The 22,886-nt window shown below is 39.5% G+C and overlaps 1 protein-coding gene across 4 annotated transcripts; it reads right to left on the bottom strand.

The window, feature by feature from the left end:
- Positions 1 to 4,136: 4,136 nt before the first annotated feature.
- senp7 (SUMO specific peptidase 7) lies at positions 4,137 to 21,866 on the bottom strand. 4 transcript variants are annotated; one of them, XM_042426867.1, is made up of 23 exons: positions 21,683 to 21,866; positions 20,768 to 20,856; positions 19,699 to 19,764; positions 19,473 to 19,588; positions 17,530 to 17,778; positions 16,262 to 16,386; positions 15,497 to 15,615; positions 14,852 to 15,182; positions 13,007 to 13,167; positions 11,524 to 11,664; positions 11,391 to 11,424; positions 9,729 to 9,950; positions 8,886 to 9,340; positions 8,359 to 8,486; positions 8,002 to 8,118; positions 7,774 to 7,890; positions 7,589 to 7,681; positions 7,293 to 7,501; positions 7,137 to 7,183; positions 6,991 to 7,034; positions 6,212 to 6,280; positions 5,974 to 6,124; positions 4,137 to 5,818 (listed from the first exon to the last, which is right to left on the bottom strand). In XM_042426867.1, the coding sequence occupies exons 2-23, from the start codon at positions 20,822 to 20,824 to the stop codon at positions 5,681 to 5,683; spliced, it is 3,189 nt and encodes a 1,062-aa protein (XP_042282801.1). In that variant the 5' UTR covers positions 20,825 to 20,856; positions 21,683 to 21,866; the 3' UTR covers positions 4,137 to 5,680. The 4 variants fall into 4 exon arrangements, with proteins under 4 accessions (XP_042282801.1, XP_042282802.1, XP_042282800.1 ...); XM_042426868.1 differs by having other exon boundaries at positions 8,359 to 8,483; positions 19,473 to 19,591; XM_042426866.1 differs by having other exon boundaries at positions 19,473 to 19,591.
- Between the last annotated feature and the right edge of the window lie 1,020 nt (positions 21,867 to 22,886).

A 22,886-nucleotide genomic window follows, 5' to 3' on the forward strand; every position in this document is an offset into this window, starting at 1 on the left:
TGTTGCCAGGACCCCGTGGGCTCACTACGGATGGTGGGAAGAATGACACGTGACACAGACTTAATGATGAGATCAGAAATGTATGATTGAAATGATGTGAAAGAGAAGGATTGTTTATTTTACCTTTTCAAACCTGGCCGTGACAGTCTCTGGAAATGAAAAAGAAAATGTTAACCACAGTATCAGTCACCTGCAGAGTCGGTTATCAAAGTCTTTAGTCACTTTTTTCAAGTCACTGGTTATCCACTAACCTTTTTAACCAGAGCCTCATGCTCCTCTGATTGGCTAAAATAGGTGCCAATATCTTGTGCATTGACTTTTCCCTCCTGGCACTGGTTCATCCAGCTTTGGTACTCTTCTTGCTCTGGGAGGCGGTCCCAGAAGATCTTGAAAGCCTCCCATATGGTCTCCTGGCACACTGGTCAGATCAGGAAGAGATGTCATCCACTTAATGCAAACTTACAGAGCTCTATATAACATCTACATAAATGTTTTCCAGGTTACTTTTCATGAGGTCTGTTATCGTCAACAACTACACAGACTGTTGCACAAATTTAATCTTGGATCTCGGCTACAAAGACCCACTCTGCTGGCTCATTAGCAGGGGAATGTTACAATCTCTAATTCACTGAAACATAATAGACCTTTTACAAAACTAGGTATAAGTAGCCCAGAGAATCTCCAAAGAAACTGGGGCCCAAATCTACTGTTTACTTCATGACATAACTCCCTTTCCTGAGTCAACCCAGTGCACAGACATATGCTCCAATCTTCTTCACTAATCAGCACTGTCTGTGAGGCCTTAAACACCAGTGGTCACCTCCAAATTGTACCAAAAAAAAGCTTACATAACAAACCTCAACATCTTGGCACCAGATAGCATGTCTTTCTCTGAGTCTGGCTGCCCAGGAGGTCAATGACAGGAAACACACCTTGATCTCTGTCCATTCTGTCACACACATTACAGATTTCTCTATCAAGAGGAGATCCAACCATCTATTCTGCACATTAGATCTTCAATTCCTAGCCATCTGCAGCCCTCCTTGTATCTGTTTCTTGAGGCGTCAATTCACCTCAAATCACATCCATACACACACAGAATCTCTTACCCCTTTTGCTATTTTACATGCTGATAGTTTTGGTTTCATGCACCCAGGTCATCCCCTACTATGGAAGTGAGGGAAATTGTTTGTGGTTCAAAAAGTATTAGAAAATGAAATTTTGAAAACTTAATGCGGCTAATCCAGACATTGTTTCTTTGGAACTACTACTTGGAACTACCGAGGAAATAGTTCCTATGAAAACTCTACACAGGATATTGTCTCTGGAAAGACACATTGCTGTTTTTAAAAGTATTTTTTCAATGCTTTGAGCAGCGCAAATGAGCTTCTATTGACCCTGTATACTTTGGTGTCACCAGAGGTTTAAGGGCATATACCAAGAGACCTTCATGGCCAGATATCATTGGGGTAAGTGAGAAAATGTTTTTGAAATTTGGGTTAACTGACCTTGTAAGGAAGCAAATGTATCTTATCTGTTGGCTTGAATGTAAATCTCATGAGGCCTAATTGCAACAAGTATCGACTCAGATGTCAACTGACATTCTTCTAATTGACCCATGTGGCTTCTTGCTACAATGGTTAACACCCTTCCCTATTGGACAGTTCATTCCCAGCACAGGTAGAAGTATTGTGAGGGGAATGGAAGGGACTGAGATTGGAAACCATGTTGGGAACAACCTCCAGTCAACAATCAACAGAAGGTTGTTTGTGTCCCAACCCCTTCTCCGATCCAATGACAACAGCATGGATTTTCATCTACAGTGATGTCTTACCTCTAAGATGAAAGTAGCTCAGATGGGTTGCAACCACCTGCTGAGCTGTGTCTTGTGCACACAGTTTGACTCCACTTGGGAAAAGGATGTTCCGTTTCCGTCGAGCCACATGGCCTTCATGAGATACCTTGACATCAGATACATGAACGATGCGTGGAAACACCACAGGCTCTTCACTATAAGGCAGACCTAGGTAACCCATTGAGGATCCTTCCACTGTTGCATCTGTGGTACCACAAAAAACACTTTAGGCTGACCATACTTCATATAAGAACTGAGTAAGAAACGTAAAGGTTAACTATTGATACATACCTGCCCTTATGTCCAAAAATATGACCACAAAACTAAATACAACAGAATAGAAAACACATCTCCAAGATATGATGCACATGTTAAATCCGTGACTGTGTTTAAATCCTTAGACTTGGAAAAGGATCGAGTGGACATGTACTTCCTCTCAAGTCATGTGACAGCAACATAAACAGCGTCTTACAAGTTTGCATAGTTTAGAATTCTCCAGGTGCAGAAGAACGACAGAAACCCCGTACAGAAATCATTTGACGGTACAACCACATACTGTTTTCCTGCTTTCCTCCGTAGCTGAAGAGAGGTGTGTCCCATGGTGCTGAAAAGACAGCTCCTGGCTCAGGTAGATAGGCAGATGGCTCTTGGAGAGAGGCGGATTTTTTAATACTCTCTAATCCTGTTCACTCTAAGCCTTTTAGAGGAGCTCGCCAAGAAGTTACTGGAGCAACACTGGGAAGGGAGGGCGCTTAGTGCGGAGGAAACGTGGACAGAGAGAAGGCGACAAAGGCTACAGAATCAACAGCAAGGAGAAATGCATTAATACGTGCAGATATTAAGAGGAATATAATGAATTTTAACCTGAATTTTAGTTGGAATTTTTTGGGAGATGCCAGTTCAACAACTGCTTCACCTCAGACAAGTTTCTACGATCTGGAAAGCAGATACTTACAGACTATTATGGCTATTTTCAAGAAATCCCACACAAAGACGCTACCATACAACCACCCACTCAAACAAAAATATAGTTCTTAAGTGTCAGGTTGGTCGAGGAGCTGAGGAGCAACAACTGAAATCCTCTCAGTATGTATCTATTGACAGCAGTGAGAGTTATGGGCTTAGTCTGGGGTCGACCTTTAACCTCAAACTGTACCTTATCCTGTTTTATCCTGTTTTAAAAAAAGGAAGTCTGCCTCGTCTTACCTTTAAGCAGCTATATTACATATGTGAAAATGAAACAGTTAGGGTAACACTACCACAAAACTGAACATACAGTAAAACACTAACCAGTGCTTACACAGCAGACATTTTTAAACCAAAGATAGAACATTTTACAGGCATTTTAAGGTACGGTCCATCTGCACCAAGATAACAATGCGTAAATAAAATACTCGTTTTAAAATGCGTCCTCCTCTTAAATGCTCAGGCAGAGGTACAACAGTAAATTTGATTGGCCTATAGCCTTCTTCATGGTGCAGGCGTCCAGCCAAATACCTGGACAGTCAAGTCTATTTTGCAGCAGATGGCTGAACATTGTTTAACTCTGTAAGGTCCAACAAGTGCCTGATCCTGTAACGTGAGATCAGGTGAGCCAAGTAGGTCTACATGGCAGTGGCTCCACTCTGCCAGTTCACTTACTGTGCTGTATGTGTGCATTCCTGGATCAAAGGTGTCAGTGATGCTATGCGACGCATTCCTCTGCACCTCATAATTTCAAACACTGCATAAAGGCAATAATGTGTGCTGACAGTGGACAGGGATTGTCATCCATGAACTTTTGGTAATTGAGGCTGTGTTAGCCAAATGGCTACAGCACACTATACACCTGGGGGGGGGGGGATTACTCAGAGTCACACTGTGAGGGGATCTGACAGACTGAGACAATTAAAACACCTAAGCCGACCATGTAACCCTCTGAACAGATTATAGTGGCAAGCATTGTGATGTATAAACATTTTCAATTGAACCCTTATGGCCTAAGAGGAAGAGAGTTGGCTACTTTTGTCATGACAAAAGAATTATAAAGGGTGATTGACAGAAGTGTTTGTATGGCCAAGAAAAACTTGTAATACATAAAAAGAAATGTCAAGTCTTACACAACACCGATGCTTTGTCCTCAGTCTCTGTTTTAGTTACTAACCTCTAATCCTCGTATTGTTATGAAAAATAGGGACAAGAGGTCAGAAGTCATGTAATACGTCATCGAAAACACACTGGGTGTGTTCAGTGCAACTATATCTACGTGTGGTTCCAGTTGGAAAAACAACAGAATAACCAGTGTAATTTCATCTATAAGTTTTAATGTTCTATTGAAACAAAAGATATTTCGGAATCAACTCCTGTACATTCATACATTTTAGATAAAATATCTAAAAAAAAACATGGCATCGAGGATGTCATAAAGTGTTAAAACTAACATCTGAACAAAAAGGGAGAAAACTAGAAGACTTTCAAGACTGATCTCTGCTGAGAAGAATTTAGGCAACAGTAGTGATGCACTGCAATGTCCTTTATTGGACTATTTTACCTTAGAGACTATACTGTTACACACACCAATGAATGTGCACCCCTGAACCTTCAACAAGTTGTATTCTCATTAAAAGATTTAATTAATGATTGAGATTTCTTATAGGATGGACGCAAGTAATCGAAACTGATGGCGGAAAAAGAAAGTACTTCAAGTACGACATGAAACACACCATTTCTTAGATCTGGACCGCAGGAGGTTTTTCAATTTACACAGATCAGCAATGACAAATTTGGTCAAATAAAGACCCTTAATGCCTGCACAGTGTCAAGGAGGTTTCCAAACACTGACTAGAAATATTATGTATACAAACTTACAATGTGAAGTCGGATGCATTGATTAATTAATATTTAGATTTGGTCTATCTTAGCTTATTTGTGCAGGTAAAGCTGATATCAAGTATCATCTCTGTATTCCAACATGTTTTAGGGTCTACAATGGTTTGCAATACAAAGAGACACACAGTGTCACAGATACATGGTACCATCAACAGTTCAGTTTTGTTGCAAAGAGGAGGTGAGTGAATGACCCTAGTTAATCATTGTGGGAGGCTAACAGGATAACTGAATGAGGCACTGAGTGACTGAAAACTTATTTTCTTGTTCCATGCATCCAACAAGGGGCAAATGATGGAATGGCTGTTTCACATTGGGACAAATTCCAGTTCCTGAGGCTTCAATGGCAAAACATTTGAAAGGAAATGATTAAAGCAAGGAAATTTCCAAGCATTTCACACTAAATCTATCTCCTTGGAATTACCATCTAATGTAAATCTCAGCCAGTAAAGAAGTCAGAATCAGAGCTATTTTGATTAGACTGAAATGTTAAGTCACACAAGACATGAAATGTCAGCAAAGCAAATAAACTTCCCTAAAACAATCAATGTGTTTACAGTTTCACTGTACAAACTATGTTTCACAATTGTTAAACTTTCACACACTTTCCCTTGGTTCTATGTAGAAAATTAAATACAAATACTTCCTTTTATAAAATAACTTGTCGCAGAGGAACAATCAGTAAAAAGTCATGGGGTGTACAAACATTTGCATGTTTACATATAATCTACTTTAAAACTCTCTCTGATTGGATGGACAGCTACTTGTTGAGTTTGAATTAACTGATGCCTTCATATTCACTCACAGGACCCACAAATAGTCAAAGGTTTACATGTTTTGTTCAATGCATGAAACAAAAACAGAAATATTTTCAGTTCATGTTGAAATGTCCATCACTCAGTATGAGTGGTGATTTATAATGGCTACAGGAATGTGATGCAGTGAACAGCAGAGGTGTTTCTATCTGTTATTGTCCAGGTTCTGATGTCGGTAAAGGTTAAGTACCAGATCTCTGATTTCATCTCGTTTCCTCCGCACTTGCTGCCGTGGAAACCAATGCTCTAGGTGTAGAGGGAGGTCAAAATGCACCACAGGGTCCTGAAAGCAGAAGGAGGAGCTCATTACTCCATGCATGAGTTAAAATCTAAACATGAAAATTTAAACATGTAGCTGATCCAATATTACAGTGGCCAGTTTTAAAACATGTCAGACCATGTGAGCAATAGAAAAAGAGATGTTAACAAGTTGTTTACCTTTAAAAAACTCTCGACGTATTGCAGCAGGTAGAGACCACAGTCACTGCTATTGTCCTGAAGGGGAACTTGGCAATGTGAGCTTTTCATCTGATCAGGACCAAATTCCCTTGATGATCCACGACGGACCTCCCACTCTGACTGTAAGTACCTGAGGGACAAATACATGTCGCCATGTGAACATTTATACAACACAAACATACAACTACTGACAGATGGTTTCAAGTGTCATACTTACTCCCTTAAGAGTTTGAAGACTCGTTCATGAAGAGAAAGTCTGAGGGAATCCATGATTAGAATACACGGGCTACAGACAGGAGAGGTACATCTGTCATTCAATGTTTAAATCCACATCAGACTTGCATTTTTTCGTCATTAATAGGGGGGATGTGCCTGCAAATAACCCCCACAATCCTCTTCTTTAGCTGTACAGCCAAACTTAAATGGCCATCTTATCTTTTTAACAGCACTTGCAGTTTCCCACAGATAAAATCAAGTGTGCGCACAGAGATAAAAAATTATTTGAAGTGTTCATTCAAGACATGATACACAATCTAATGCCTAGTATAACTGTAATCCATCACAGTTGGATCCAGACAATTTGGAAATACAGTAACCAGATCCAGGTCTGAACGTGCCTTTAGAATGTACTGCATCAGTGTTTGTGGTATCTGTAAACGTAGTACTGCAGGACTTGTATGAAGAATATTATAACAAATATTCAAAATAGAGTGCTCTGTACACACATTGAAGCTAGCAGTGAACCAAATAATTCATAAGTGGTACATTACTGTGAATGCATAGTACTGCACTTTTATTTGGACTTTTTTTAAACCTCATTAATGAGGATCAACTTGTCTGTGTTTGTGTGTAGGCATTTTTAAATTATGCAAAAAATGACTATGGACATATAGTCTGAGGGGCTTCATGTGAAAAACTGTATCAGTTCTCCTTCTCATAGGTCAGATGGTCACAGGTGCCGCAGAGTAGCGTAACTTGATGTACGTGAGCACTCACCTCTTGCAAACACTTTCCCTCTGGCAAGTCTGCTCTGTGCAGTTCTATAAACAAAGAAAAAATTAGCACAAGCAGATTTAGAAGAACGATACAAATAAAATTGGTTTAAAAAATGTCTGTGAACACAAAGGTGAATTATTTCTTACCACTGGACCAGGTGGACTTTCTTTGATGGAATCTTCTTGAGCATTTTCTAAAACACATGAAAACATTAACAACCTTGAGCTTTGCCATCATTTCTACAATCACAACATAAATCAAAGAAGTGTTTTAAAAAAGTCACCATATGCCATTCTTTGTACCTGTCTCTGTGTCCAAGCTGTCACTATGGTTCGATGTAGGTGGAGTCTCTGTATTATCATCTGAGCTTTTTGATCCTTGAGCCTCCTCTTGATCCTGTAACTCGTCTGTCCCGTTGTGACCGTTTCCCATCGAGTCTTTACCAGTCCAAGGCTCAACTTTTGGCTCATCCAGTCCAGGAAAGCAAATGACGACTAAATACCAATGAGCCCTTAACAGAGAACAGAGTAATGTATTATGTTTAACAGCACACCAAAAACATGTCTGTACCATACATATGTTCATGTATGTAACTTACTCCTGATTGACAGGCACGAAAAGGAAGTCCTTTTTGAAGATGTCCACATGGCGTGTCCACGTCTTTACCCGTTGATGCCGCCTCTGCCTCTGACTAGGTGCACACAAAAAATAAAAACATGGCCACAAGTTTTTTACAGTGTTTAAAATGTCCTCACATACACAAAAATGTCTGTGGACACTTACGAGTCACTGGTGACACCTTCGCTGGCGTTGTCCCTTCGTGTTAGTTGCTTGTAGAAGAAGCTGCTGAAGATGTGGGAACGCTCGGCCACAGAATCAGAGGCATTCTGGAGGAGGTACCTGTTTAAAAGACACATCAACACAATCAATTTAAGTGTGGTTTTCTCCTCCACAAACACAAGAGGAACCCAAGTACACCTGAGGCCTTTTGTTTCACATTGTGTTACTTACTTGAGGTAAAAATCTATGATAACATCATTGAGGAACTGCCCACTGTCAAGGCACTGCAGGTCCTCCATTGTAACAGTGATTCCTCCTTTTAGTGGTGGAGGAGGAAACTGGATCAACCTGAGCAGAGGTGAAAGAAAGAAGAATGAGTCGACATACAGCAGTGACATCAAAGATGTAGCAACAGCTGTCCATTCACAGAGCGACCACAGATTTGAATATATTCATGCAGTGGTAGGAAGCCTATAATAGTTTTAATATGTCTTATTATTTTTATATTCCTAAGAGGACATTGCAGTTCTACGTCTACCCCTGCTGCCCCAGGCTGCATGAGTAGCTGGACACATTCAGGATACTTGCCTACGAGCCAGACCCTCATGTTTATATTTAGTCCAGCTGGAGTCTGCATTACACAGGGACACGGAGTACGATCCTCTGGTTCTACGATGGCACAGTGTGTATGCAGGAATGGGTTCTTCTCTGCTCTTCTGTGGGAGGAAATTTCTATCACTGGAGCATCTCATGCAATATTTATATAACAGTCATTCACCACTGGTAGATCACAATGACCAGTTGCGTCAGGACCCCCACAAGGGGACACAAGTTAAATCTGAGGAGCCACAAGATGATTAACAGGATAGAAAAGGAAAAAAAACACTTCTACCCACAGAAATTATATTTTTTCAGGCTTTACTTTGCTGTGAATAAACATGATTTTACTTTTTGGAACTGTATAAAAGTATTCAAATAAGTCAACGAACATCCCGATGACTGAACTGGTTACACCCAGTAGACATATGCATACCCCGAGGAGGGGTCTCAAATAGACACCACTTTATTTTACAGGGTTACAAGCCAAGAAAGATCCAAAGACATAGACCATTTACCTCAGAGGGATGTTCGAGCTCTTGTTCTATCTGATCCTCATCTGGTTTGAGTTGCATCTCTGTGTCCTGCTCTGGTGGTGTCTCCAGCTCTAGTGCTGTCTCTTCCTGTGAATCATCCTCCAGCTGAATTTGTGGTGAGGCGTTGCTGTCTCTGTCAGAATATGGACTGTCCTGGTCTATGTCGGGTCCAGGGTCAGGGTCAGGGTCAGGGCTCTCCAGACCCAGCAGGGACAGCAAGTGGGGGTCTAGTCCAGTTCTTCTAATCAGCTCCAAGCTATCGTCCAGAGAAAGAACAGGACAGTGGATGTCCTCCAAATCATCGACTCCATCTACAAAGCTTTTGTCATGTCCCAGACTTTTGAGACAGTCAATGTCCAAGAAGGAGCGCAATAAAGCCCCCTCCATTCCCTTCAGAGGATCTCTCAGAGTCAGCAGGATGAAGGGGCTGGCTTTGCCTATTAAAATAAAAAAAATAATTGTATTGTATTGTATTGTATTGTATTGAGGATAAAGCGACACATTGAAAAATACTGAAAATTATATCTGAAATAATTAACAAAAACCTTCTGAACTATATTTGTGAACAGTAAAACCACAAAAAAGGAAACATCTGGCAAAGTTGGCAACAGTTTGCTAGAAATCTTGTCTGTATCTCTTGATGACTGACACTTCTCTGAATATAAGCTATGATATTGTCCTTCATAAACATACTGCTTTTCATGAAAATACAGGCAATGAGATTTACAGTAAAGGGATCCTAAACGCCACATCGCCAAAAAATATTTTGAAATAAGACTTTGAGGTACTGACTCCATGTGTGTTCTGAACTTTCGGCAGTCTCACCAGGGTTTGTGGTTCCATCCTGTTTGAGCTTACGGAGGTCCCACTGTATAGCAGCTGCAGCAGTTTCTGACACACAAAACAAAAGGACAGCAGCAGGAGGCGGCTCTTCGTTGTCCATACAGTGAATATCCTGATCCTCCAGTTCCTCCTGCTCCCAAACACTGTACCTCCTCAGCTCTTCACGTTCCAAGCTTAACATCACCTCCACCTTTTCATTAGTGTCTGAGGACGAGAGAACAGGTCAACTTGGCATCTCACAGAGTTGGAATCAAGTTATGAGAACTATAACTTCTTAACAACAGAGCTACACCTAACGTGTTTCCCATCTCCTGTACTGATTTGAGACTTATGCTTCTCTCTTTCTCTGTTCCAGTGGTCCCACTGTAGATGCCTAAATCCAGTTTTAGAGCTTTCCTGACATACATCTTACAAACATTATTCTCTTCTTATTTTAGTGTAATAGAAGCTGAGCTGGCAGCTCTGTGAGGCTGTATTTAGGCATAGAAGTGCTTTGAGATAAATGTTCATTTCAGCATGCTAACAGTGGCAAATTTAACATACTGTTTAGCAGGTATAATGTTTATCATGTTCACCATCTTAATTCACTTATTACCTCTAAACACAAAGCTGAGGTTGATGGGAATGTCATTTGTTTTCAAATAAGTGGTCAAACTGAAACTGTGGCCTGATGGGAAAGTCAGGGGGTCACCAGTCTAGTTAGAACTCATCCTCCGAGCACCATGGACCTGTGTCAGGTCTCATGGCAATCTATCCAATTGTTCTCGAGATATATTGACAAAAAGCCAAAGTTGTCAACCTGACCAAAGTCAGTAAGCTTCAACTTCTGGGGACTATGAATGTCAAGAAAAAATTCATGACAATCCATCCGGAGTTATTTCAGTCTGGACCAAAGTGGTGGACTGGCCAACCAACAGACAGACACACATTATTATATTATATGTATTATATAATATTATTATTATTATGCTGTGAAAAAAATAGTTGCATTGCAAAGCTTGACTGTCTATGTACTGAAATTCTTTTATTTGGGGGTTATTTAGTCTTTTACTGGGCATGATTTGTTTTTCAAAAACAAACATGTGCTTTCTGTTTTAGAAAATATGTCTACACAAGAACAGTACTTGGTTTGTCCAAAATGTTTACACAACTAATATGCAACGTATTTTCCTTAACAGACAGATTTCCTACTCACACATGGCCATGATCAAATCTCATGGAATAACCACCTTAATTCCCTTTAGGGGAGATTTCACAGGCTCAGAGGTGAGAGTGCATTAGGGTCTAAAGGGGTCTAATCCAGCAACGCAAACAGACACCTTTTTACTAGCTGAAATAGACCACTAAGCTGGGGGAGGATGGTGTGCAGACAGTGTGACCGAAACAAGATGAGATGGGCTCCTCTTGGGTCCGAGTTTATACAACCAAGACCAAAGGTCACGGCGGGCTACAGTGGTCTTAACTGTCTACAAACATCAAGATCAGACAAGCGGATCAAGAAATATTTTCTCTGCAGTTTAAGAGAAACAAAGAATTTTAGAGGAGATTAGGAACCACTGGGAACTAATCCAGACAATCTGGTGCTATTATATGAGCATTTTTTAAATGGCTCAGTACTTAAAAAATAAGAAATCACAACATTACCTTTCAATGGGATGATGATTTTTTGGTCTGTTATCTGTGAAGTGAGAGAAAATATGGGTTACACTTTATTTCCTGAGATGATGATATGATTAATGAATGTCAAATGTTCATGTCTGTCGCTTATGTAGGTTACCATGATGTCTCCATTCGCCTTCCCTTGGTAACCTCCACAGTGCAGTCTGGAGAAGGCCACACCCATGCAAGAGTGGTCTACAGTGGGTATGGGAGTAACCGGCACAGAACCAGGAAGCTCTTTTACAACGACATGCAGCATCTGCAACACACAAACATACATACGCAGTTTGTAGAAAATAGTGCAAACAGGCTGGTATGTTCAATAACCACCACAGTGCAATGAGATTTGGCTGTAAACCCTGACCCTTGAGTAATATGGTTGAAACCAGAATCACAACAGTACAAAGGTTATCTTTCCGATTTAAATATTTTAAAGCCACTATGTTTAGGATTTCACCATTCCTTTCTTTGGTACCACCTAGTGGTAGTACCAAGAACTGCACCATGCATTGACAGCAATGTACAGTGTTGCTGTTTTTACCACAAGAAAAATTTCTTCTTATCAAAATGTTTTATACTACTGAGCAAACCCTGATGGAAACATCTTGGTAGGATGACAAAACTTAACTATTACAGGAACAACAACTTTTGACAAGACAAAAAGCAGTGTTGCTACTACTACTGCAGATACAGATGAACATGAGGGATGAAAATGGTGTCACTGGGGCTCATTCAAGTGCAGTTTTGATCTATCTAGTTTCAGAAAAATCATAAATATTTTCACATAGGTAGAATGTATCAGTAGCCTTTGCAGGTTTTGTAAATAGGACACAGGCTCTTCTTTTTTTTCTCTTTTTCAGTTTTACCAAATAAATGTCTCAGAAAAACAATAAACATTTGTTAATGAGACCCAGCATCTTTTCAACAATGTCACCAAATAAACATGCATTATCTTCTTTCTCTGGTGCTGACAAGGCATCTTCTCACTCATGAGAATGACAAAAATAAACAATAAATTGGTTATTGTACTCTGTTTGCTAAACTCATTGTAAAATTAAGTAAGCAGTTGTGTTCACCATCATCAACGTAACATAAAATTACGAAAACAATCATTATGATGGTAAACCTAGGAAAATAGCCTAGGTTGAGCATTACCAGAATTTTCCTTTATATCCCAAAATTCTTCCCTTATGTGACCCTGTCTGTTCTCCTCTCACTGTCGCAATTACAAGACTAAGTGTCATCACACAGGTGAGTATTCTCATTTGTTCCATTCAACTAGCAGGTAGTAATCAAGACCCCCTAGGGTTCAGTAAAACCTTAGGCCTCAGCATGATCTCTCTAAAACACTCTGTGATGTCATGGTAATCTGGGCATTAACTCAGCTCAATTTAGGAACTGTGAGGTTGCTTTCTGTGTGCAACGTGCAGAGTGCCGGAATCTGTGCCCATTGAGAAAACTGGATTACTTTGGACTGTAACGTCAAAAAGAAAAAAACATAAAACCTGTATGAGGCTATGAAACAGGCTTGAGATTTTTTTTTTAAATGTATTTCTGTTGTACTGAAGAGTTATGGATGAAATATAATACACTCAACCAACCTGCATATCCTGTATGTCAGGAGCTTCTTGCTGTTTGGCCACAGCGTCCTGTGAGGATTTTCCCCGTATTACTGTGCCTTCCACAGTGACCGGTGTATGGACTGCTGATCTGCTGGGTTCAGGATCGCCACTGCTTTCCTCATCATCACTGGACAGCACAACTGAAATACAAGCATACAGAAAGCAATAGGTCTGTGTGGATTATATTTTAATAATTGGGCTACTTTGCTCCTCTCAAAGACAAGCATACAACCACACACACGTCCTTATTTGACACTGCATGAAGGAAGTATAATGGGCTTTGTGGGAGAACAGGGACAGTAGTAATCCTAGAAAAGACACCTGGAAATAGCCAATAAGATGCAGGGCACACACACGCAGCAAAAAGAAAAGGTTCAGATCAGGCCAACACAAAGACACAGAAAAGATAGTAGTCAACTTCAGGAACAAAACACTTAGCCCTATGGGAGAGGAGGCTATTTAGGACGCATAAATTAACTAGTTTACTCTGTAATTGTCATATAAACACAGTAAAGACTGTGTCATTTTGGACTGAAGATGCAGACACTGTTAGCTCATCAAACTGTTGCAGATCCTCAAACTTTCTGCACACACTAAAAAGGGCCCACTGAACATATGCTAGAAAAGCCAACGGGATGCTTGTTTCGTGTATTGTACGCATGGTCTGTATTCCCCATACTTGGCCCCATTCTCATTAAGTGGTCGCATCATTTTCTTTTTTCAACTTTTTCTTGTTCTACCAAATACAACAAACAAAGGAGCTCTTCCTCTCACTGTCGCGAGGTCGCCACCTTGATTTCTAGTGTGCATGTGTGGAAAGCATCTGTGTGTGCAGACCCGATTGTATAGAAACCATGAATTAGCCTTAAGACTACGAGATGCGATTGAAAGCTCTGGGAAAAGCTAATGTCCCTGGAGTTGAACTATGACACTCAAAGACTGTTGTGTAATTTGTTTTAATGTTTAAAAGCAGTTTACCTCCATTTCAAAGCATAGCGTGTTACGGAAAACACCCTCACCTTTACTAAGGTGGTAATTAAAGTATCCCACTTTATGGGTGACTGGTGCCTGTGTATCACAGCACTAACTCATGTACATAAAATTAACAATAGCATAGCATGCCTTCACAGCCATGTTTCACTGAGCCAACAGCTATTAAAAGTAATGATTAAAGTCCGACATGATAAACAGGCCAACATTAGCCTATTGCAGACATGTCAGCGAATAAGATACATTCGCAGCATAGAAATAGTGTTGCCATCACATATTTTTGTTCACCAGAGAGCACTTGAAAGTTTATTTTTTTAACTGTAAGTGTCCCATTCAGTACATATCCTGGTCACAATTCTTTAATAACCAAATTTAAGCAATCCTTATCAAAAATGATTGTTTATGCTATACATTTGTGTAAAAAAATTATATCTGTCAATATACTGTCTAATTTTTAATGGAGTACATAGTTGCCTTCTATCTCATAAAGTTTGAATTTTGGGTGTTTGATGGAGTGATCGGAAGACCTGATGAATCGGCTGGAAGAAAATGTAATAATATGATAGAGTATCTTATTATAGTTGTTCTTCCAAACTCTCCAGTTTCAGAAACAGAGGACAGAAGCTGACTACTTAGCTTTAAAATCAGATGCTTCCTTGGGTTCTGTTTGTATACTGATTAAGGCTCAAACAAACACAACTAGCATAACAGTATTAGGCTGCTTGAGCCAGTGTTTGTCTGTTGATGCATTCAAATAAATGATTCAGCAACAGACTAAAGTTCTCAGGTTTAGAAGATTATCTGGCATCACTCATACTGGCTCGGTGTACTCACTAGGTTCAGAGGGGCTGATCTTGGTTGTGTCGTCCTGGCTGGACGATAGACGGCGTCTGGGGGTTCCAATAAAGTCCCCAGCCTCCAAATTAGGATTGATGATTGGGAGCAGAACATCTGTTCTCTCATCTGCTCCCACCGTGAACTGTACAATGCTACGGTCCAGGCTTTCCAAATCCAAGTCTTCTCCACTTTCTTCAAAACAAATACGTGTCTGGGCTGGTCCTCCGTCTCTTCCGTCTTCCCCAGTGAGGCGAAGCACACTTTCACGGTGGCGTTTGGGACTGCCTGTTCCATTGCAATGGGCCCCTGCATCCCTTCTTTTCCTCTTCTGTTGAGACAGCACAGAACACATATTATTGTTGGCTTCATGTATCTGTAAATTTAAAAGCTTTTGGGCTTTAAAACATACAGTGAGGTCCAAAAGTCTGAGACCTCTTTCCCAATGGGAAAATGGTCTCAGACTTTTGGACCCTGTAGGTCTCCACTACATAAATGTTCTGTGCTTGCTTTAGTCATACATAACAAAACCATTACAGTAAGAGCCACTTTGCTCGCATATTATTTGGCACCTGTCAGTTTGGATAAAGTTTGTTAACCTTGGTGAGATTTTGAATCTAGTCTGTGACCCTGTGCGGTACCCACCAAACTTTGTTGTACTTCATTTCCTGGATCAGTCCACCTGTCCTTGATGCTAGCTGGGGAAAACTCATCACAGCTTCCCGTATCCTCAGCAGGCTCCCAGCTCACTGACAACCCACAATCTGTAGACAAAGACACACATCAACCCATCATGTTGAAACAACCACTTACAGCACTGACAACTTGACTATTACTAAGGACATTTCCTGTCCACAAAGAAAGTGCTATACCAAATGGCTACAGTGCAAACTGAGATATGCATGTAAGGGAAAGGCAGAGTAAATTCTGTTGCATTTTGTTTAATACAACTATTAAGTGCAGCGTTTGTTCATTTACTCCATAAAAGAGTAAAAGAACACTCCACTGGTTTAGCAATGTCTTCCGATAACACTGTTGAACTCATGATGGACAGTTTTTTTAAAAATAAGATAAAAATTGATGCAGCAGAACGATGCATTCTTCTTCCTTGTCACAACCTGGTACCAACATTACCTACAATGCAATTCAACTTGATTCATTCGACTGTCATTTTCAAACTTGTAGTCTTCAGCCCCAACCAAGGTTGCATCGAGTGAAAACACTAGAGACAATTTATCAAGACTGTGTGCAGCTCCCTATGGAGCCACAAAAAGCTTCATACCGCTTTTTTTACATTTGCAGTAGAATTTCTTAAGACCTGTAAACAGACTTTGATGTGTAAAATGGGTGTTAGTGGAGAGCAGCGTCACATCAATAATGCCTGTGTTTGAATTCCTCATGTTCACCTACCTACAACTTCAGCAAATTTGTAGTCTTCTCCGTTGTCCTTGTCGATCATCCCCTCGTCTATATCTTTGCTTTCTTCTTTGTCCTCGTCACCGTCAGTATTATGTGACCTTCTTCTGAGTCTTGACCTAAAGATATAAAAGAATTAAAACTATGTTCGGATTATGATGTACACATTTTTCTTGTTTTTAGCAAAGTCACATGCAGTAGTGTAAAAGTTTAGTCGCAGGACGTTTATACACTAAAATCGTACTTGATCACAAAACATCAGAGACAACAGTGTACATAAAAGACGAATGCAGAAACACTTATTTGAACCAGAATCTCAAGTTGTGAAATCTCTCTGTGTGGTACTACTCCAAATAAAACCTCCAAGTTTTCTGCCTGGAAAATACTGTAGAGCCAAGGATGCAAACAGCAGAGCCAAGCTTCATTAAAAGGTCATTCTTCCTTAAACTACTCGAAAACAAACAGAACAAATTACTCTCATAAAAAATACCTCCTATTGCTTTTATGTCTATTTTTGTTCATTCGTGACATGTCTGTGTGAAAAAACATCACACTATGCCTATGACTTTCGAAGTTTTAAGAGTTTAACAGCAGTACCATCATCAAGATATTACTGTGTTGTCCTTTTATATGCAGGCAGTCGACCAGGCTCAGCCAGAGAAAGACACTAATGAGCATGATTTATGGAGACCGAAGTAGGAAGAGGGAGAAACTGTTTCAGCACATGCACTGAGTGAGCAGCTATGACTGGAGTAAATAAGCTGTTGAGACATCTCGTCCATTGTTGGGGTGTTGCGAGTTTGAAAAACAAGAAATGAGGGGTTATGAGTCAGACAATTTCTTGGCTTGACGCAGTCACTTCCTGAAGTCCCCTCTGGTTTCCTGGCAACCTCACGGCGATGACAAGACACCAGGAACTCACTGCTCCTGGCCAAGAAATAGTCTGATACATGACCAAGAGTAAAGTCGCAACTTCACATTTTTACACTTCAGTTTTTGTAAAGGATTAAACTAATGAGCTATAATGTGTTTAACAGTGAGCTTCATAAGTACTGGTAGGCAAATTTTGTTACCTTTGGACGGAGCCAGGTTAGCAGTTTCCCCTTATTTCCAGTTTTAAGCTAAGCTGGAAATAGATGCTGGTTGTAGCCATATATTTACCAAATAAATGTAAGAGTGGCATCAATGTTCTCATCTAACTCTCAGCAGGACAGTGAAAAAGTAGAGTTTCCAACAGTGCCAAACTTAAAGTGTCTTCTTACCTTTGGGCGGATGAGGAGGTGGTCTTCTGGTTGCATTTTGTTGTCATGCTCTTGTTCTTATCATTCCTAGTTTCCCTCTGAGCAGACCTCGTGCCTCTGCGGATCGGGGATTCCTCTCTGCACCCACCACTCTCCTTTTGCGAACTTTGTCCTTTCTTTCCTAAGGAGTGATTTTGTTTTATCCTTTCTATGTAAGCTTTACCCAGCTTTGTCTTTAGGACATCTGTCAGGATCAAGTGGGGCTTCCTCCTACAGGACAGAGCAGAGGAGGAATTATTCACAAACGTTCTAGAGCTGCGTCTTCTCTGCAACATCGTGCAAGGTATTCTGACTTATCGCTCATATACCGTCGCAGATCAGACTGTGCGTATATAAACACATGATGGACGGGGATGGGTAAACAAGTCTACTGGTGTAGATAAGCAATGTGTGCGGCCATGATAAGCTTGACCACAGTGCACAGTGCAAAATGAATGCTGTTCACACAGTCAAGGGACGACTTCCTGTTAGTTGTGTAGGGAATAAACAAAAATAGTAAAACATTCAAATAAAAGCTGACGTATTCATTAGCATAACAATATACTGTAGGTAGAATTGCAATGTCATATTATCTTCTTGTGAAAGGCCACACCAAACCACTGAAACCATTTGTATGAGAGATGTGTCATGCAACTGACTGGTCCAACAGGTTTGTAACTGGTAATAAAAGGATGTGCAGCAGTATAAGGTGTAAAAAGCTGTTCGATTTCTTGTTGTTTTAACACCATTTTAATTAAGCATAATTTATATTGCTTACCATTGATTTCATAACACTAAAGATTTTAAAAACTGTAATTCCCTATCATGCAGCAAATAGTTTTATGCACTGTATGATCTTTTCACATTTAGTGAAAAGATCATACACAAGTTATTGTACACAAGTTATTGTGTTACTTCTTGGTCACAAGCAGCATCAACAACAATCAAGTCTCTTGTGATGATTTATAATCAAGCAGTTCAAATTCTAGACAGGAAACCAATAAGATCACACCACTGCCATCTTAAGAAATCAAATATGTTAAGTTTTGATACTCTTATGAATTTGCTAACCTTAAACTCATCTATAAAGGCCTAAATAACCAGGCTCTGCAGCTGTTCAGGGACCTGGTGGTACCGCTCAGAGTTTCTGGCTCAGTAACACAAAGTGCGTCTACTGGGAATTGAAAGGTGCCCTTTCGTAAATCCTCACTTGGTACAGACGGCTTTTTCTGTTCGGGGAATCTACATGTGGAACTCTTTACCTACAGAACTCAAAATGGACCATGACTGGGAACATTTTAAACCCAAACTGGGACAGTTTTTAAAGAGGGATCATTCATGTAGTCATGTTGTAATGTGTGCGTATGTAATGTTGAGTCTTGTGCAGTTTCATATTTATTTTACTGTTGAGTTTTATGTATTTTAAAAGCCCTTCTAGGGACGGGCATTGCAAACTAGCTTAGGCTATAGATGCTCAGGTAAGTGGCATAAGTTTATGCTGTATACTTGTCCCTATAAAAATAAAGATTAAATAAATAAATACATTCGCATGAGCTAAATAACACATAATGTTGACAAATGCTGTATTTTCATGTTAAATTATAATAAAGTATTACATTAAACTGCTTTAGATGTACAACAGCTTCAGAAATGTTTAATTCTGCTTATGACACTGAGCAATAAAAGGACCACTGCCGTCACTGCCGTAAGAGTCTTAATATTCAAGGTGAGTGCCCCATCTTGTGAAAGTTTAAGAAACTGCAATGAATTACACGGCCAAAATAACTCAGCCCAGATCAGTATAGACAACAGAACATATTTGTCACTTTTAACTGATGGGAAAAAGTATAACCATGAACTAATATTTCAGTCTGCAATCGACAGCCTAAAAAGTTTGTATGTCAAATCGATTAGCGCGAGCTTACCTGGCCATTCCACATTTGACCATGGCTGCATGGTTGTGCTCAAACAGCATGGAAGCATTTTTATGTTGTGAATCACAGTGTCTGATTTTGCAACCTGCAATAGCAGTCCAGGGAACCTGCTAAAGGGAAGGAAACAGTATGAGTGTCAAGTATTATCAAGAATAGCCATATCACATTCATAACATTTGTTCACAGGGTCAGACAGAGAGCAGAGATTTCGCTGTACCTGTCTGTCTAACTTGCCACAGTCTGATGAAAGACATGTCATGGGGATTCTGAGAGGGTTTTCCATCTAAAATTCACAGGGTGGTTAGTTACCATACTAGTGAAAAATGAATTACATGCAATGGCCAAAAGTTTGTTAACTCCTTTATACATGCAGTTACAGAAAGTGATAATGTGCAAAGCTTGTAACTTTGATCTGTAATCCATAATGTTGAAATTATTTGTTATGTGTAGCAAGGGCAAGGATGTAGTCGCAGCTGTTTTGTCAAATGTTATGATATTAAATCAGTGTATTAAGTTTGCACCTACAAACATTTCCAATGTGCGCATGTGTAGCAGTTAGAGCTGAAATGATTAGTCAATTAATCTATTTGTCGATTGATGGATAATTAATCAGTTTGTTAATTGATTTGATAATTGATTAATTGTTAGAGCTCATTTTTCAGAAATACCAACACTCTCCAGTTGCAGCTTCTCAATTATGAGGATCTGCTGGTTTTCTTTGTCTTATGTGACATTAAATTTGGGTTTTGAATAAAGAATAAATAAAGAAAGACAAAGTTGAGCTTTAAGAAAGTATATTCTATTTTCTAACATTCTACAGACCAAATGACTAATCAATTACCTAGAAAACAATCAGCATCATGAAAACAATTGCTAATTTCAGCCATAGTAACAGCTTATAATAGCAACTGCAGTATAGTAGCAGCATGGAAGCAGCGTTGAAGCTATGAAAATGCAAAAAATATGTTGATTGCAGTTGCAAAGCTTAAGCTGTCTAGTTCCCACCTGTGATCCACCTTTTCAACAATGGCAGAGTGTGCTTCCTGAACAACAGAATCTAGTCATAATAGCAATAAAAAGAGGAAGCCTGCATGTATGCAACCACAGAGCACCGCCATTACACAGTGCAAGATCACTGTGCACTGGTGATCAGCACACACTAAGCAGCAATGCAGAAATCATCACTACAGTTAGGAGCAGGGCAGCTGCATACTGAAAGCTCACAAGTTAACGTGACGCTGCTCAGAGACAAAACTGAATATTTCAAAAACATGTGTCACACATACCGGGTTATCCTTGTCAACATTAAATGGAAGAGTTAAGGCTCTCCGTCGCTCCGTCATGATCCACAATTTGATAAGGCACAACAGGAACACTACAAGAAACACAAATTTTAAAAAATGTATAAGCAGTTTGTCTCTGTCACAAAAGTCAAACCCCGAATGACAAGATGGTCTTTGACATCCAGAATGATAACTGTAAATCCTAAAATATAAAACAATAACCAAGAAGTAACATTTTGATAAGAAAAGGACTTTGTTGGTGGATTATCAATTAATATAATAACCATTTTAATATTGATATTTTCACAGATTGTGGCTATTTAGGAAGGCATGCTGTTAATAACAAACATTACAAACAAAATGGACAGGCTGTCTAGTGAAGTCCTTAAAACGAGAAACAGTCTGGATGGAGACATAAAGTCAGAGTGCAGTTAAAATAGCAAACACACCAAGACATTCGTGCAGCTGCACATATAACAACGGTGATCAACAGGGACAAATACATTTGCACTTGTTACTTGTTTTTACTGTATCATTAACCAATCGTTCCAGTTTTACAATGGTCACGATGACGACATCAGATCCTGTATTATGATTATGTGTGTTAACTTTGTCAGTTAACACAAAGTCTGCAAGACAATCAAACGCAGAACTGCGTTGGTGCACGCTGAATGAAAAACTTGCAGCAAACCAAAAGTCATCCACAATAACGTTTACCAGTTCACAAGCAGGACTCAAGATGTTTCTTTGGTCATTGACCCTGATGTTTATGCTCCACAAAGAGAGAAAATGTGGATTTTCTCCTAAACTTGGGCACAACAGAAAGTGAAAAACCTGAGTAGCTAGCGCTAGCTAACTGAGCTAGCCACGTTTATGCTATGTTGTTGTTATGCGGAGGAGAGCTAAAGCTTAAATTACCTCAGGCTACGACTTCCCTTCCTATTAACAGAGGATTAAAAAAATGCGAGGTCAACTATTTTCCTCTGAACGCTTCCACCAGCACCGTCAAACACCGGTCGGCACACATTTTTCTGGGTTCAGTTCTGTGATTAACAGGCGACACAATATTCCTCAGCAACATCCGGTGAACAGCGGAAGTGCACCGGGAACCAAACAATCGGGGAGCACTCATGGAGCACGTTTTTTTCTTAATTCTTTATTTTCATAGAACATAACTACATTAACAGTATGTACACACAAAACTGTCCACACCAGGAGTATATATATAAAGTTTATAAGAAAAAAAAGTGTTAAGAAAAAGTAATATATATTCAAAATAATGTATCATCAGTTCATAAGAAATGTATCAAAACACAGTTAGTTTTAATTGCCTTCTTATTCTGATGGCCTTGGGGACATATTGACGTAGTTCTTGATATAAATGTCCAAAATTTGAGTCTGCCCATCTCTTCTTGTGAATGTGGAATTTTCCTAATAATAAAGGTAACCGTACAAAAAATAACATCTTTCTCCTTGTCATTACCTTCAAAACATAGAAAAATGTCTTTATCCTGAAATTGGATTGTTTGCCCAGTTTTCCTTCGTATATAATGCTGAACTTCCACCCAAAATATTCGGATATACATACAGTGATAAAACAAATGGCAGATTGTCTTTTCTTCTTCTCCACAGAAATTTGCAAGAATACACAATATTAATTCTGAATCTCTCTAATGTTTTTTACTGGAGATATTTGATGCAAACATTTAAAGGAAACCTCTTTAACTTTATTACTAAGACAAAATTTTCCCCCAACTGGCCAAATTTTCTACCAATTAATTTCTCCATAAAGTGAAGCCCAAAAGAGTCTTCCTGAGTTACAGCTTGTATGTGATTCCTAGTGTAATTATTCAAGCATTTATTCATCATAATGTCAACTTCTCCAAGGAATATACCACTATTGAATGGACTGATCATTGAAGCCTCGATTACTGAACTTCTAAGAAGCTGCAGCACACCCCCAGTAAAGCATCACAAACCACTGCATATTCTTTTTGGTGTAACTGGTAACCTGAGTTCAGAGAGGGATTCATTATGTTAGTAACTGCCCATCAGCATTAACAAGTTGTTTAACCAATACAATAACACTGTCAACCCATTTTTCATAATATAGTGATTCATT

The sequence above is a fragment of the Thunnus maccoyii genome, chromosome 11 (genome assembly GCF_910596095.1).
Source record: "Thunnus maccoyii chromosome 11, fThuMac1.1, whole genome shotgun sequence".
Classification (NCBI taxonomy): Eukaryota; Metazoa; Chordata; class Actinopteri; order Scombriformes; family Scombridae; genus Thunnus; species Thunnus maccoyii.

Excerpts from the sequence above, each read along its gene's own strand:
- senp7 (XM_042426866.1), bottom strand. The coding sequence starts at position 20,824 with ATGACGGAGCGACGGAGAGCCTTAACTCTTCCATTTAATGTTGACAAG. Across the intron at positions 17,779-19,472 it reads GTCAAATGTGGAATGGCCAG|GAGGAAGCCCCACTTGATCC; the intron begins GTAAGCTCGCGC and ends TCTGTCCTGTAG. Across the intron at positions 11,665-13,006 it reads CTGACATACAGGATATGCAG|ATGCTGCATGTCGTTGTAAA; the intron begins GTTGGTTGAGTG and ends TGTGTGTTGCAG.